Genomic DNA, 18,162 nt, shown 5'->3' on the forward strand with positions numbered 1-18,162 from the left:
CCTCTGGCTGCTCCTGCGTGGTCGAGCCAAGGCCGGTGGGATGGGCCGTGGGTGGAGGATAGGGGTGCAGGGAGAGGGGGCTTGACTGACGGGTGGGTGGGAAGGGGCAGCGATAGATTAAACACTCCATGATTGTATTCTATTTTTTAAACAATGGAACAAGGTAAGCGTTAGAGCGTGGGCAGAGGGGGCCAGGGGCATAAGTATAGGTGACTTCTGGGTGACCCGCGACGCAGTCTGAGGTGGATTTGAGGGATGGTCACTGTTTAGGGACATGGGGTTGATTTAATATGGTTTTCGGGAAAAGGTGATCGAGGCTGTGGGTAATGTTGAGGGTCATGGGATTTGGAACAGGGAGAAAAGGGTGGGCCAAAATGGGGGATGGGGCAGAGGTTAGGAGGGAAGTTAAACTGGTTCTGTACTGGAGCGAAAGATGGAGAGCTGGGGGCTACTGGGATGGTCGAAGGCCTGGTGCATGGAAGGCGCGAGCCGAGGCCATGGCATACCTGGACTCTATAGTACACAGGTGAAGCATGGGGGATGGGGCAGGAAGTTCGTCACGATCGTCTGATTACGACGACCAGCTATTTCATTCAATGGTTTCAGGGTAAACCCCTCCACCCCCACCCCACCTCTCTTTCACCATACTCATTGGTAGCAAACACTGCCCAGGAGAAAGGAGGCTGTGCACAAAGCGCTATGCACAATCCTAGCTAACTCCTTCATTACGAAAGACAGGGAGAGGCATTGAAAGCTAACGCTTGGAGGCCATTACAGTGTCTGACATTCCGCAGTGGGTAACAGACAGGCGTGAGAATGAGCACCGGTCACAACCTTTACCTTCCACCGCAGAGAAGACCACCATCCTGTTACCACCGAACAGCTTCCAGCTCTTAGAAGGGATGTTCTTTACAGTGTGCACTATACAAAAATGGTCGCTTCCCAATACGGCAGCTAGAGTAAACACCTGCAAGAAATACCCCACCCGCTGTCACCCTTCCTGTTCCACCTACCACTCCCCCAGTGCCAAGGCGTGCCCCCCTGCATCCCAGAATCGCCCCACGCCTCCCCTAGGCGCATTTATCACTTAGTTCCAAAATTTCCCCAGGCCACTGAATAAACCTTGGGAGACTCCCTGGGTGCTCTCCATCACATGCGGCATCCCCACTGTGTCACTGTCCACTTGTGTCGCGGTCCCCTTGTGTCGCGGGTACCTTGTGTCACTGTACCCTTGTGTCGTGGGCCGATTCTGCACCGCTCTTGTTGCCCCATTGCATACGTGTCTGTCACGCTGCCCATATCGCCTCATGTCGTGACGTCACTGCCACGCTCGCAGTCGCAGGTTACGGTGTAGCCGTCCCTCTGGGTCACATGCCAGGGATGCCCGACGCTGCCTCATGTTGTGTGGTTTCGGTGATATTTGTCACCCCCGGCGGTTGTTTCATTGAGGCTCTAATGACAATGCAGTGTCACCCTGCACCACAGGGCAGTGCCTGGGTGCCACTGCCACATTACAAAGTTTCACTTTAATGCCCCGCCTTTTGTCCCCTATAGAGGCATCCCTGGCATGCTGCTGCACTCTCACTGTCTTCCATTGTCACTGTGCGCCACTGTTGCCCCACTGGTATCTGCTACACTGACACACAACAGCCCTGTCGCGCTGTGTCACCTTGTAGAAACAGTAATGTCACGTGTCCTGTTGTCTACGTGGACCAGTGACTCCCCCTACCACAGTGTCACAGTGACTCCTTGTAGCACCGTGGTGTGTCATCGCTGTGCCACACAGTTGTTGCTACAGGCGGGGGTGTCACCGTGGTACCTTGACGTCCTGTGTGCAGTGTCATTGATGAGTCCATTCACACGCAGCATCCTTACACAGCGTCGCTGCCCTCGGTGTCCCGTCGTGTCACCTGTAGTGCTGCGCTGCCCTGCAGCACCGTGTCGCGGCATCACTCGCTGACATGCCTCGTGACATGGTGCCGCTTTCACCCCATGTTGTGCTGTCTCTGCCACGTCGACCCCCACGGTGGTGTCTCTAGTGCGCCCTGTCGATCCACAGCGCAGTATCCCCGCCTTAGCAGTCACTGCACACCTGTGAGTCACTGTCGCGACATGTTGGTCCATGTGCAGTATCACTGTGGACCGTACGTTCATGTCCTTATGTCTTGTCGTACCACACTGAGGTGACGCTTCCACTCTACGTCCGTGTGTTACCATCATGACTTGCTACCTGCCCAATGTGCGGTTTCAAGGCGCGCCCTGTCGCCCATGTCACGAGTCACTGTCCTGCCTCCTCCCTGCATGCTGGGGTCTTGTCTGTCATCCTTTGTCGTGATGTCCCTGTGATGCCTCTGCCCCCCCCCCTGTCAATGTTCCCTCTACTGTGTTGTGTCTGTGGCCCCTTGTCCCAGGGTCACTGTGATGTATCTGCCCGCAACCCCCCCCCCCATCCCCTCCCTTGGGTCATGTTGCCTCTATTGTCACTGCATATCCCGATGCCATTGTCATACCGCTGCGTCCCATACTGCGATGCTGGTATCGCCAAAGGCTGTCACCAATTTTGTGGTTTCACTGTCGGGACTTGTCTGCCCATACCGCAGTGCTGCTTTTAGCCCGTGACAGTGCCCCATCAAGAGTTGTCGCCCCATGTGGCGCGATTAAATTATCATTTCATGTCGTGATCATTTCATGTCTTGATGCCATTGTCATTTCATGTCACGGTGTCAACGATGCCGCGCGCTTGCCGTTTGCTCTTCTCTATGGTTTGCTCTCTATCTGTCCTTCGTAACATCTCCCCCCTCCTTCCCCGCTTCAGTTCTTTCAGTCACTGCTCTTCCTTATCTCTCCAATTCAGCCCCATCTCCTACCCCCGCCCCCGCTCTCAGGCGGCCCCAAAGCCCACTCGGTGCAGCAGCTCACAACCATGCCGGTTTACCCCCGTAACAGGGAATCGAGATGCAATCAATAAAACTGGTATCGCAGAAAATTAAAAACAGTGGTCAAAAAATATGATCACAATAATTGATAAAGCCAAAACACTAAATTCTATTGAAAACTCAAACTGCAATCACAGGACCTGATGAAAAGCTAGAATATTAACCTCTTAAAGAAAAACTGCAACCTCGGCATGATGACAAAGCTAGAATACCAGCTGGTTGCAGAACACAAACCGCAACCACAGCAAATGATATAATCGCTACTTTAAATTGTGCAATGGCATACACTAAGCAAACATTATTGCAAACTAAAAAAAATGAATTTGTAATGTCAATCTGCTCGTAAAGCGTTTGATAATTAATTGTCATTAACAAACTAATAAAAAGCATTATCTAAAATAAATGTGATTAGCTCAATGACACCGGGTAAAAGGCCAACAACGAATGGCCCATATTCACAGAAATACAAGGTGGTCCGGGACTTTCATAGTGAAATCTAAGAATCTGACTGGTATACTGCTGTGTACCAAATAGAGAGCTGGCCATTGTGTGTGACTTACAGACACCCAGTTACGTTACTTCCAATGTACTACAGTCTGCACGGCATGAGTTGTTATACCAGACTGCAGCCTGATGTGGGCTACATCCATCTGGTCTGGGACTGCTGACGACTAATTACATGTTGGGTAGCTCGTATACCTTCACTTCTTGACCATATGGGGATCAAAACGCTCTATTCACCCAGGAAGTTTTTATTGGGACTAAATCTCTATAGGAAAGAGCTAAAACATAATCTCCAGCGTTCTTTGCATTCAAAATGTTTGTAAGTGGTCGAATACAGAATATGCTATTTTGAAGGATGTTCAGATGTGGCAAGACTGTCCTGAGTCTCCTGTGAGCGTTACTGATGGAGTTCTCCAACTGCACTGATTAACAAGCAGAGGTGCCGTGACAGCGGGAGGGGGGGGCGGGAACGGGCACAAGGACAGCGGGAGGGGGGGGCGGGAACGGGCGCAAAGACAGCGGAAGCGGGGGTCTGGGACTGCTGACGACTAATTACATTTGGGTAGCTCGTATACCTTCACTTCTTGACCATATGGGGATCAAAACGCTCTATTCACCCAGGAAGTTTTTATTGGGACTAAATCTCTATAGGAAAGAGCTAAAACATAATCTCCAGCGTTCTTTGCATTCAAAATGTTTGTAAGTGGTCGAATACAGAATATGCTATTTTGAATGATGTTCAGATGTGGCAAGACAGTCCTGAGTCTCCTGTAAGCGTTACTGATGGAGTTCTCCAACTGCACTGATTAACAAGCTGAGGTGCCGTGACAGCGGGAGGGGGGGGGGGCGGGCGGGAACGGGCACAAGGACAGCGGGGGGGGCGGGAACGGGCACAAGGACAGCAGGGGGGCGGGAACGGGCACACGAACAGCGGGAGGGGGGCGGGAACGGGCACACGCTGGTTCAACACGGCACGGCGGAGCTTCTCAAGTAAGCTACTGCCCGGCCGCCATCTTCGGACAAATGACCAAAACAAACCTTCCAAAAAAAAAACACACCGCCGCAATGACGTTTTAAAAGGGGCGGAGAGGGAAAAAATGTATGGAACGCCCACGAATCGCCTCGGACAATGACGGACGCCTCTCTCTTCCAATGGCTAGCCTCCATTTATGGAGCTAGCCAATGGAACAGAGAGGCGGAACAAAGCTCCAGACTGCTTCTCAAAAGTTTTCACCTGCGCGAACGCTGCTGCGCAGCGGACGCCAGGCGAAACCTAAAAAGGGTTTGATCGCATTAAAAAATGTGAAGCACCCATTTCATGCTCCCTAGGTGTCTGACGAAAGGTACTTCACAGTTAATGTCAAATAGCAAGGTGTACCAGTGTCAGAAAGGTGAGACCAGTAGATTATCAACCACCCTTCCACTCAGAACAAATTACCAACTGTTACCGTGATACAATAGATCATAATCTACTGGTCTCACCTTTCTGACACTGGTACACCTTGCCAATCTATATTAACTGTGAAGTACCTGATGTGCTGGGCGAGGTCGTTCCAGGATTTGGCAACATGGTAGGAGAATGATTGACCTCCCATTCTGCTTCTATGGATGCAGGGTGTGTGTGTGAGTGAGATTGATGGGGGGAGAAGTTGTCTGGTGGGATGGTGAAATTAAGCCGGTAATTGAAGTATGCTACTGCCGTTTTGTGTTGTGACTTTCATGCGTGTGTGAGAAGTTTGATCTAGCAGTGCTTCTGGAAGGGGAGCCAGTGCAGCTCTACCTGAGCAGTGGTGTGGTGTGGGTTTGGCGCAGGTGGGCGAGTCTGGGGTCACATTTTGGAATCTTTGAAGTTTGTGAAGGAGATGGGTTGGGATGCCAGCATCCGGTGCGTTGCTGTAGTCCAATCTGCTTGTGATTAGGGCCTGCATGATGGTACATCTGTTGTCTAGTGGAAGGCACTTGGAGATTTGAGTAACATGCGGAGGATGTGGGAGCATGGGGGGGGTGATAGCATTGAGCTGGAACTTCATGGTGAGGTTGGTGTCCAAATGAGGCCTAGGTTCCTAGCATGGTTGGTTGGGATGAGTGTGGGTCCAAGATCAGCGGGCCACCAGGTGGACTCTTAGGTAAGCGCTTATCCCTGAAGATCTGCCCTTGAGTTTTGTTGGTGTTGAGCTTGAGCAGTTTTCTTTCATACAGTTGGCCACACTGGTCATTCATTGTCTGAGAGGGAATAAAGTAGCTGGGTGTCACCGGTGTAGGACATGATTTTGATCCCATGGGATCTGATGATATGTGTTAGAAGAGTCATGTACATGTTGAAGAGTGTGATTCCTGCTGGACTCTGCAGATGAGATACTTTGGGTCTGAAGTGAAAAGTGAGAGCTTGATTCGTCATGTTCAACTGGAGAGGAAGAAAGCTATACATTTGAGTGCTGGTCTAGTATTCCCTCTGTGTGTAGTCTAGTGATGTGTGTGGTGGGGGACAGTGTCAAAAGTAGCAGAGAGAAGCGTATGCTGCCTGTGGCAGTGATGAGGGCTGTTTCAGTGCTGTGGTTGTTTCAGAATCCAGATTGTGTGTCTTCCAGGAGTTTGTGGCATTTTAGGTGGTCAAAGAGTTGTCTGTTAATGACTTTGGCTGAGATGGGGAGAAGAGAGATGAGTCTGTAGTTGCTGAGTACTTTTTGTTTGCCTGAGGGTTATTTGAGGAGGGTGGAGACTTCGGTGTGTTTCCAGTTCTCTGGGAAGGTGGCTTTCTTGATGGAGGTGTTGAGGGTGGAAGAGAGTGTAGCTTTGATTGTGGCGCTTCCCAGATTGTAGAATATGGTGGGGGCAGGGCTCTCTGGGAGCCCCTGAGTGGACTGTCTTCATTGTTGCTGCAGTATCCTCGATGGATAGAGGGTTCCATGGTATTTTGTTCAGCAGGCCTAATTTGGTCCCCATATACAGCCCGCTCCATCACCCTAAGCTTATGACTTTGTCCTGGTCTGGTTGACCAGAAAATCCCAGTTGGAGCTTTGTGCTTTAAAGCACTATTTTTACCTGAATCTTTCAAATTGCCCATCTACGGTCCTACTTATTGGATTTTTGGTGTCAAATAATTTATTAAATGTTACTCTATTTTCCTCAATTGGTGAATGAATTTTCTTGTGTTGTTTTCCCTTTATTACTGTTTTTGTGTGCATAACTACTTTACACATTTCCTCTAAGTTGAGCCTGACAGCTTTTGTGCCAAGCTACCAGAGGGTTAAGCACAGGTAATTTGGAGTTGGCTTGTGTTTTACCCTGACCAGAATTGTGGTTGCTGTTTGAGTAGGGTTTCACCCCCCTTAATCAGTAACCTAATTTCCTACAAGTACTTAGTTGTGCTTTAGAGGATTGTCAGAGGTAATTAGTCACACAAATACTAATTCTCATATGTGTTCTTCTGGAGCGTAGTGGACCCCAGAAAGCCCCATGCTGTTCCTAACTGTGGTAGATACTGTAATGTGACTAACCTGCGTCATATTTTTAATGTCTGTTTACACTCGTCCATGGGATGTAATTGTTCATTCCTTTTTGTATGTTGCTAGTCTGTAAATCCCTTGTTACTCTTTCTCAAAGAATATCCGTTTGGGTTGCTCTATCAAATCATCCTGCAGCTTAAGTTTAAATGCCCACTGTACCTAAGGGAAGGCATGTACGATTGCTTTAAAAAAAAAAATCTGTGGAGGGTGGCGGTCCATACAAGTGCCACACTAGGTTAATTTTACATACGTAAAATACTTTGTTGTGAAACCGGGCATGAAGGAAAATGAAAGACTTGCTTTAGCTGAGCTCCAACAACACCATTTGCAGGAAGGATCCAGAGAGGCAAGCCAATCGTCTCCTAAAAATGTCATTTATTTATAATTATCGCACTCGCTGCAGACATGCCCACATCTTGGCACCAATAACAGTGAAGTGAAAGCAACCCCTGGAGCATTTAACAGAAGGCCCATTATTTCACAGTTTTGCTTAAAGAAAAATAGTGAATGTTTCTGGTGAATATGAACACAAAAACAAATTATAGTAGCACATTTAGTGTGCACTCCCAAATTTACACTTAGTAGTGGAAAGACTTACAAGTTGGAACTCCTTATTCATATCCCTGCCTCTCTTTTTAGTAGCAAGAACACAAGCCAATATTCAATCCTAGGATGGTGAGGATGGTGTAGGGGTCAATAATTGAAAATAAAATGCAAGGTAAATGAAATAGTAAAACTCTTTCAGCTAAACACTGTTAAACAGTTTAGGGAAAGTACAGTAGAGAAGACCAAATGGTAATTGATGTCATTGGGGCCTGTCATTAACAAATACATTATTTAAAAACAATGGTAGTGTATGGCCGGCTTTCAAATAATCAGGATATCTTATTATTTTCTATTGTTCTTTTAGAAGGACCGGAGTCAAATGTGAGAAGCAACTGTGTGGGTGAGGCCAGTCTGCCATTTTGATGTAACACTGTCAAAAACTCTTAAACATTTAGAAGTTTCCTTGAAGCTGCTTCTTCTCAGCAGTGGTTATGGCTAACATAAGTCGGTACTCTATTAAATCCAAACGCATTTATATAGACTAAGCCACATGATGCAGTGAAAACCTTTCACCGCAAGGAGTTATACGGTTTGATCCTCCTAATATTGAGGGGGTGAAAGCATGTAGCACCCATTCTTGCGGTGATGAATGCAACCAATATCACAGGGGTGTCAAAGTCAGTGCTGATATCCAACAGAGTTAGTTTTTGACTGTCAATGGCTGCCTCCTTTAAAGACGTGTCTGAATTTTCAAGTGTAAGCTATTAATTTTACATCGAGTTCAAATAGTCTTCCCAATGAAACTGCCTAATTCCATATACATCAGTAGGATGAATGGGTGATTTATATCTTGTGAGTACCATATTTACACGTATTGTGTTGTGTTTTAATCTACTAGCCCAAACTGGAAAACATGGAATATATGTAATAGGATTTTAAGTAACCAATTTACTATCACATCAAGGTTGTCCCTTTTTTATGGTGCCCACGATGGAATTAAGATGAACGCATTTTTCGGCAATGACTTAAGTGTTTGTGTTTTATTTTAAAGGTAAGAGAGGAAAACATCTGGCAGGCAAAAAAAATCGTTTTACTCGTGCACTGACGACAATTCCAGTAAATCACCCCCATATATGCACTCTTATTTTTTTCAGATGTTCTTAGCTTGCTAGAATTACATCAGAGTTTCCTTGTTAAGTTTATCTGATGAAGCAAATTTGTATGTGTTTGGTCATGCCTTGTTTACCATTTCTGTACATTTTCTGTAACGAGTACCAGGGATACAGGAAACGTATCTGTAAATTCATTTCCATATAATCCAACGGCAGTGACGCAAATTTCCCATTCTATATTCATTACTTTTTATGGTAGTTTTTCATGTGTGACCAAGTTTACAAACATCTTGAGAGTACATTTTTGACTGGATGCAAACAGGAAAGAAGGCAACCTAATACTTTAACACTAAACATGCTGTGTTTCATATCCACACAGGTAAAAGAAGAATGCAGGCTACTCAATGCCCCTCCTGTACCACCACGAAGTACAAAGCCTGGCTCCACCAGCCCATCCACTCTTCCCACCACGGTAAAAACGGCCCGGCAGCAGACCCGCTCTCCTAGCCCTACCCTGTCCTATTACTCTTCAGGGCTGCACAGCATGTAAGTTCTTGTGAGTAACTGTATACTGATTTTTTAGGTGTTGTCTTATCAGTGTTGTGCATGTGTGTCCTCTTACCATCACTGGCGACATCAGAGAATACATCCGTTTACTTTGGCTGCCAGTAGTCGTTGTAGGACGGTAAAGATAAAATTGGGTTTTAGTCGGCACTACATTATCCATGCTGTTATGTATTATATTCCTCCATACGGGAATTGCGGCAAATGCAGCAATCCTAGAGCGGCACAGATGTGCTAATTCATCAGCTTGTAGCAGTCTGTACATAAAATACATTGCACGGTGGATCTTCAGCTAATTTATATAACTAGTGTGTTTCGTCAGGTCTCAGACATAATTCGACTTGTTTAGTTCATTCTATTCACAGTTTTGTGGCACTTTGTTGCAAGTCCTACAGTTGGCTACACCACCTTAGACTTAGTTTCCTCATTCCCACAAGCCACTGGTAAATAAAGCATATCATTGGATATGGCTAAATCAGTTCAATAATTACCCGTTTGTTCCTCTGTGACATAGACTCAAAGGGCACAAGGAGAGGGGTGGGGTGTGGTGGGGTTGTGAATTGGCTTTTTAATGCTTCTGAAATTTACATAACGAATTGGTAAAGTGGTAAATAAATAAATAATTACCGGTACTATTTTTTCTATGCATTAACTGAAAAGGACAGCTCAATAAATAAGAGGCAGAATCCGTGGTATCTGAGTCATACGAGCTTTAATTAGATGGCTCGAGCCAATGGACCATCGGGTTCCATCACCTGCAAAGGTTCAGGAAGGGACAGACACAGGACAAAGGGAAAAAGAAAAGCCTAATGTCATATTAACATCATACAGTATATATAGTAAAACAGTACAATTGCATTGAATACAGTAGGCGTAACAAGTGACAAACGAAAGATAAGAAGATATGGGCGTAAAAGAAGGCGTGCACAGGGCGTGCACGGAGACATGTGATGTAAACGTCACAGAAGTGTCATAAATGGGTGGATACATGGAGGGGGCTACCTGGGCAGCTGGAACCTTTAACCTACTGGTGCGCGCAAACGGGCCATGACGTGTAACTGGGGAGAGCTGGGGGCTCTGACTTCTAGCACTAGAAGAGGAGACTAAAGTCTGGGATGTCAGAACGACCTGTACCTATAGCATATCTGATATCTCGTGTTTGGAGTACATGTTGCTAGAATCTAAAAGTCATCAGGGCAAAGGCTACTTATCACTAAGGCTGGTGCAGGCATATATTTCTTCATGTATTGCGTGTGCTATGGATCTTCTATGGATACTAATTCAGTAATTCTCTTGCCTGGAGACAGGAAGACTAGACTATAGATGAAGATGTTTATGCGGTTCGTTAGCTAGGAATGTGAAGCCGGGGAGCTGAACTGATAACTAGAGGCATAACATAATCTTGGCAGACAGGCAGGCAGGCCAGGCCGGGCACCGCGCTGCTTGGCAGAAAGTAAGTGAAGGGTCAGGGATGCGGGAGGGGCTGCATCGCTCCTCGGAGTGGTTCAGGAGACTGGAGCTTGAATCTGACAGTGGAATCTGGCTTGAATCTGGTGTCCGGGCCCTGTGAGGCCTAGAAACGGGTGCAACTCGATGATTTAACGTGCACAATGTAAAGACGTTGGCAACATAGGCCTAATACTTGTTGCTTTCAGGAGGACTGGATAACTGGCATACTAACGTTGGACACAACTATAATTGCGTCTTTATTCGATCAAGGGGGAAAATATGCATACTAATCATGCACATATAACATAGGATGGGTAACACGTAGGGACACATGACAGGGCAAAATTCAATTTTCCTCATTCCCTCCTTGTTCCCTACGTTTCCTTCAGGAAACATCAATATTCATGATACCATCTATCTGTTCATACAGCATCATTTGCTCGTCTCTTATCTTCTGGGAATAGGACTTTGGACTTGGAATACAAGAGGTAGCGCACAAACCGCAAATCGCAGGGCCACATTGTAAACAGAGACAACAACTGAATATGATCATTACTACTATTCCTAGGAATGACAGTACTTTCCATCCCCAGGCAGATATTATACTCCAGAGCCAACCGGACCATGTCCAGGTGCCTGGATTCTGGTGTAGCTGATGGGCTATTTTATGAAGTCTTGTTATTGCTGAATACACAGACGGTGCGTTATTAGGAATGAAAACGCAACAACTAGATCCGATGACTCTACAAGCTCCGCCCCTATCGGCCAGTATGACGTCAAGAACAAGGCGGTTTTGAAGAACGACAAATCTCATAGCAGATTGCTCTTCTGTTAAGTTACCTAGGGCGGAAGTAGTCTCATTCACTACTGCTTCAAGGGTTCTGGTTAACCTACGTATTAGCTTACTATTCTGGATAGGTCCTATAAAGAAAAAGAAACCTTTGTTGAAATCGGTATACTGTTCTAATGCAGTTTCAGTCTGATCGACAATTGGGGACTCGATCTCCCTTCTATGTCTGATGTGTACTAGATGTGTATTTCTGTGATAATCGGATGGGGCTAGGAAAACTGGTGGCAGTAGGAAGGCAATGTAACATGTTCCATCCCAATCTAGGGGCAGACGTACATGTGCGGTCTGACCACATACAAAATATGAATGACGTGAGGCTTTGAAAGTAGATTTCCCACTGTCACTATACTCGACCACAGTAGTACAATCACTGTGTCCTAGATGTACTGAACCATTCTTTCTAACAACATAACTCGCCTTTCACTGGTAGAACTGTTATGGCAGGCAAGTCTGGAGTAGTCTCGGACTGAACATTCAAAACCATGAGATTGGAGGAGAAATTACCTAGATCGTATACTTCATTTTCTAGATCTAACCCTGTCCTATGGGAAAGACCTTCCTTGTCTGGGAAACATGTTCTATTCAAAAGGGACTTATCGTCTAAAGATGATGTTAACGTAAACCATGCTCCACACGAACCATTGTGTGAAAACGGATAGGGAAAAAGTGGCAGAACTCCCTTCGGTATCTGCTAAGGGGGGAGTCGACCACACACCCAACAACTAGTGGCATTGCTGGTCTGATGTGAATAGTGTAACATACGTATAAAAGTATTGTTGCGCATTGCAAGTCGGTAGGATAACTCATGAGGGGGTAGTTCACTAAATGTGTGCTCTAATGTATCATTAGAGGAAAGATGTACATGCGGACCAGGAGGAGGAAAGAATACATGTAAAACATAACTTATGCATGTGATCGTAAGACTCAGAAATAACATAAACAATAGTGTAATAACACATCTGCTTCGCAGATTCTTACAGTAACGTATTTTCTTGGAGTTTCGTCTAACTCTCTCACTATGTGGGTCTATCTCATACATGTCAGGAACCTGTCTAACCGCTTCACCCGAGAGGGACTTAAACAATTAAACTGTCTGACTTGCTAGACCTTAATTTGAGTTTATACTCCTGCTGCGGAGTTTTCTCTAACAGGGGAAGTTTAGAGTCAGTATCGGGGCAGTCCTTGAGAAAAGTCTTTGGACGCAGTCCATGGAAACGCTTGATGTGGCTGGAGTGTAGCCAGCCCTTCCTGCCTTCCAGCTTCACGGCGGTCCTTGTGGTCATCAGAACAAGTTTCGGCTCCTTCCAGCGGGGCTCCAGCGGGCTTGAACGATCAAAATTCCTAACGAGGACGAGGTCGCCTGGAACGATCTCGTGCGGTTTCACCTGGGTGTTGTCTGGAAAGGCAGCCGCGACCTGTGAACGACAAGAGAGTAGTGCAGACATCAAGGAAGCTAGGTAATCTGTCAGCATATTACTGTCAACATCGGTAATTTTACGTGGCATAGGTGTACCCCACATGTTTGGGGGACGACCAAACACTACTTCATACGGTGACAGACCTGAACGGGAGTGAGCGACCATTCTCATGTAGAAAAGGGCGACCGGCAGAGCTACCATCCAATCTACACCTTTCTCGGCACAGACCTTCGCAATACGTATTTTCAGAGTCTGATTGTGTCTCTCGACGAGGCCAGCTGCCTCGGGGTGTCGTACGCAGTGGAACTTCCACTGGTACCCTAACAGAAGTGATACTTGTTTCATGAGTTCGGATGAGAATGGCTGTCCGTTGTCTGAATACACGACCCTGGGCAAACCATAGCGTGGGAAGTACTCACGAACCAACTGCCTGGCAGTGGTCGCGGCAGTGTAATCTGGAACTGGATATGCTTCTGTCCATCTGGACAAAGCGCATACAACTACGAGGACATACTTGAAACCTCGACATCGATCCATCTGGATATAATCCATCTGGAGGACTTCAAAAGGGTGGTCAGGAGGATGGAATCCACCTTGTTCCACGGGGACACCTTTACCTGGATTGAACTGACAACAGATCATGCAGGTACGCACTTTCTGCTTTGCTGCTGCTCGTAAATGCTTGTTAAACCAGAGGTTCTGGATACTGTCTAACATGGCTTTTTCTCCTAGATGTGCTGGACTATGTGCTGTATTAATAATGACTTGAACCATAGAGTCGGGGAGAAACCATGTGGCTTTTCCCTTCGTCAACCATCCCTGATCTGTCTGGACCCCTCCTTGTTCAGACCATTTCTTGATCTCGTCTGGGGTAGCATGTGTCTGTATGTCTAGTACGTCTTGTGTAGGGTCCTTAACTGTCATACAAGTCGTCTGATCTGGAACATCTGTCTTTGTCGTGTTAACTGGAATGTCTGGGGTCTGAGCTGTAAGCTTGGCTGTTTGATCTGCTAGATCGTTACCTTGGGAAATGGTGTCAGTGGCTTTCGTATGTGCTTTGCACTTCATAATGGCAATAGCTTTCGGCGAATGTATGGCTTCTAAAAGAGCTTGAATGAGGGGGCCATGCTGAATCTTGGCTCCATGAGAGGTCATGAAACCTCTTTCTTGCCAGAGGACTCCAAAGTCGTGAACGACTCCGAATGCATAACGTGAATCTGTATATATGTTTACTTTCAGGTTCTTGGCTCGTGTGCAGGCTTGGGTCAGAGCGATGAGCTCTGCTGCTTGAGCAGACAGGGTGTCAATACGATGTGTTTCTATGACTTCAGTTTCAGTAGTCACTGCATACGCGGCTACTAATTCTCCTGTACTTGTTCTCATACATGAACCATCCACGTAAAGTGTCAGGTCTGGGTCAGGTAATGCAATGTCCGTCAAGTCTTGTCTTGGCTTTGTCATGGTGTTAATAACTTCCACACAGTCATGTATGGCAGGGTTTGATGTAATCGAGGGTAACAGTGTAGCAGGATTTAAAATGTTGCAACGTCTGATTTCTATGTGTGGCTGAAACAGTGTCAGTTCATATCCTGTTAATCGTGCAATTGTCAAATGCTGAGTCTGTGTTCGGTTTCACAGAACTTCCACGGAGTGTGGAACTTGTACTGTCGGGGAGTGTCCTAACACTATGGAATCACTTTGTCTGATAGCTAGAGCTGTGGCGGCAACTGACTTGAGGCACGCAGGCAGAGCCTGGGCTACTGGATCTAATGTGCTAGAAAAATAAGCACAAGGCTTGTGTTGTCCTGCTTGATCTTGCGTTCAGTGACAAAAAGGGTAAAAGGCTTACTGTAGTTTGGTGTCGCTAACACAGGTGCATTACATAAAGCTTTCTTTAACTCATTGAAAACAAGTGTATGTTCCTGGGTCCAAGGGAGGACAGTCGATGTCGCTGCCTCCTGTGTTGTCAACTGTATCAGTGGTTTGGCTAGATATGCGTACTGAGGGATCCATTGTCTGCAGTAAGAAGTGAGGCCGATAAAAGCTCGTACCTCCTTCTGTGTCTTAGGCTGTGGAAGATGTGCTATTAACTGGATACGGTCAGGTGTCAACTGTCTACCCCTCTTGGACAGCAAGTGTCCAAGGTACACCACTTGCTGGACACAGAATTGCAGTTTCGAAGGGGACACCTTGTGCCCCATTTCTGCCAGAAAATACAAGACTGTCAGTGATGCACGTTCGCAGTCACGTTCTGTACGGGCTGTGATCAATAGATCATCGACATACTGGAGCAGGGCAGTGTCAGTTGGCATGTGAATACTGTCTAGTTGTCTTTTAAGTGCTTGACTGTAAATACTAGGACTTTCCGTGAAACCTTGAGGAGCACGTGTGAATTTATAGCTTCTTCCATTTAAACAGAATCCGAAAAGGAACTGGCTGTCTGGATGAATGGGGACACTAAAGAATGCGTTCTTGAGATCAATAACAGTAAAGAACGTAGCTTCAGAATCAATGGCAGTCAATAGGGAAGAGATATCTGGAACCACTGGGTACTGGGGTATGATACATTTATTAAGTTCTCGGAGGTCAATCACTAATCGATAAACTGGAGGTGCATTTGGATCAGTACGTTTAAGAATCGGAATGATAGAAGAATTACATACATTGGAGTCAGTTTCTACAACTACTCCTTGAGCAATGAGCTCGTCAATAATTTTCGATAAGGCTGCTACAGCCTCAGGTGGCAATTTGTACTGTCGGATTCGTGGCAATACAACACCTTGTTTCAGAGTAACACGATATGGTGTAATGTGCATACAACCTACATCAGTTGGACCTTGCGCCCATAAATGCTGTGGTACATTCAGTAATCTTGGATCAAAATCACGTAACACATAATGACCTTTAAAATCACGTAAAAACAATCTCACTCCTTCCGGAGAACAGCAAATAACGGCACCTAACTCTTTCAATGTTTTAATACCAAGTAAATTTTCAGGACATGATTTCGTAAGTAACAAGTCTGTAGTTCGGGACAATGGACCTACTTCTAGGGAAACTGGTTTCGATATTTCATTAACAATCGGCTTTCCTGAAAATCCCAGGGAAACATTTCTTGAGCCTGAGAGTGGAGCCCCTGGAACCTCGTCATGACTGATGGTAGTCCTACTTGCCCCTGTATCAATCAGAAACTTTCTGTCTTTCCCTAATACTTGACTATGTACATAGGGACCCTCTTGATCTACAGGAATCTCGATGAGAGGCAAGCCAACCTCCCTCTCTAGGCTGTTTCATGAATACTGCTGATATTCTGGATAATCTGACTGTGCGTACTGGTACATCTTTTGTGTAACGTGTTGTGTGGCAGCTATAGGCTGCGGTACTGTAACTGTCTGTTGTGCGTTCTGCGGTGGTTGCGAATTTTGCGGAACATGTTCCTGTCTAGGAGGACTCGGTCTCTCTTTCGTCTTACCTGTAGCTATGTTGTGTTTCAGAACTGCACATTCGTTTATATAATGACCTGGCTGTTTACAGTAATTGCATGTCCCTTTAACGGGAGCTGTAGAATGAGTAGTCTGATTCGTACCCCTCTTCTGACTATCTCCTGGAACAGACTGTGCAACTAGTACTTTCATTTTCGTGTCTTTCATACGTCTCCTTTCGTGTTCTTGCTCTTCCCTGATTCGGTTCTGGTGATACTGTAACATCTGTAGCATTTGGGACGGGGTATTAGCTTGCCATGTACTCTCGACTTTCAATACTCGATTTTTAACTTGCGGTAAAGAATTCTCAACTAGTTTAGTAACAAAAAGATGTGGATACGACTCACTACTTGTTTTCAAACCGCTATTAATAATGAAACATTTCTCAAATCTGGAATAAAAATCACTAGTGTCTTCGTCTTGTTTCTGTTTACAGGCTGAGATGGCATCCCAGTCTTCCTTTTTCGTGCTTAGTAATCTTGGCAAGACTTGTATTAACAACTCGGGCAATGCTTTGGCTTTTTCCCCAAGACCGGTACCAGGAACTCGTGTGTTATCTTCGGTTTCTAACGCGGTCCAGTCAATCTTTTTCTCTCCCACCTCCCATTCTTTTTCTTTAAGTTTTTCATATATGCCCGCAGGCAACAGGACCTTTAACATTTTGATGATATCGGGATACGTGTATTCTCCCATACGGAGCATATCTTTTAACTCACGGTGGAACCCTGCTGGATCTTTATCGTGACAGGGCACTAACTTTTTCATTTCGAGTAGTTCTATTTTCGTGATAGGGGTGTAAACAAATACTCGTTCGAGCTCACCCCCCGTTCCCTTAACAGGATGCACTTCTCGCAACGGATTCTGTCTATCTATGTAAAATGGGGGTGAAACAGGAACAAAATGTGGAGTCAGGAACGTTCTGTATTTGTGGCGCTGTTCTAAAATGACGCTAATTAAATCGGTACCTAGACCTTTCCATTTGTTTAGGAGTAACTCGTTCAGTACATTATATAAAGGACCTGGATCAGAATGCTGATCCTCATACAGTGTAATGAGGTACTGGATCATGTACATACCCACCAGGCGCTGCTCGGCTGGGGGCAGTTTCAGAAACATTTGAGCCACTACTTCGTCTGAATACGTGGTAGAATCACTAGTCCATCGAACTGCTGATCGGGCTAGTTCTTGTTCATGCATGGTGCTAAGCTCACTGTAACCTATTCGTAATTTCAGAACTTTATCAGTAGCCTGGAATAATTGTTCAAGAGAACACTGTTCTGGTACGGGAGGAGGAAAAGCTTTCTTGTAGTCTAGGCGTGTGTGTCTATCAGAAGGTCTTGTCCTACCTACATACGCTATTCTGGTGGGATTCTCGTTGTCTACATCTTCGTCTGAAGAGTCATTCTCTTTCTCTGCTATTATTCTGGCTTTCTCCCTCTCGTGTATGCCTATAATTTCTTTACGAATCTTTCTGTACATGGTTTCTATACTATTCTGTGTCTTGTGTTTTCCGTCTGCTATATTGTCACTCCATCTTATCAGGACTTTCATCTCTTCTGGATTTTTATCAGGACGATCCTGTTCCCTTATTAAACAATTTATTAGAAATTGCAAAATCATGCCTTGAGTCTCGACTTTCCTATGTGCCATGGCTTCGTGAATACTTTCTGGTTTCTCCCCTGTTCGAATGAAATGATATATTCTGTCTAAATGTTCTTTCATATCTGATATGGTAATCAAAAAGTCTACAACTCGTCGTAAACGTACGGAATGCAATATCATGTGATCTTCACCT

The 18,162-nt window shown here is 45.7% G+C and overlaps 1 protein-coding gene across 1 annotated transcript in view; it reads left to right on the forward strand.

Annotated features, from left to right (window-relative positions):
• Positions 1 to 18,162, forward strand: part of GAREM1 (GRB2 associated regulator of MAPK1 subtype 1) — a 495,136-nt gene that overhangs the window by 454,350 nt on the left and 22,624 nt on the right. The window contains exon 5 of the mRNA XM_078687358.1: positions 8,984 to 9,150. Coding sequence (XP_078543484.1) covers positions 8,984 to 9,150 — 167 coding nt within the window. The remainder of the gene's footprint in view (positions 1 to 8,983; positions 9,151 to 18,162) is intronic.

Source organism: Lissotriton helveticus, chromosome 4_1 (genome assembly GCF_964261635.1).
Source record: "Lissotriton helveticus chromosome 4_1, aLisHel1.1, whole genome shotgun sequence".
NCBI lineage: Eukaryota > Metazoa > Chordata > Amphibia > Caudata > Salamandridae > Lissotriton > Lissotriton helveticus.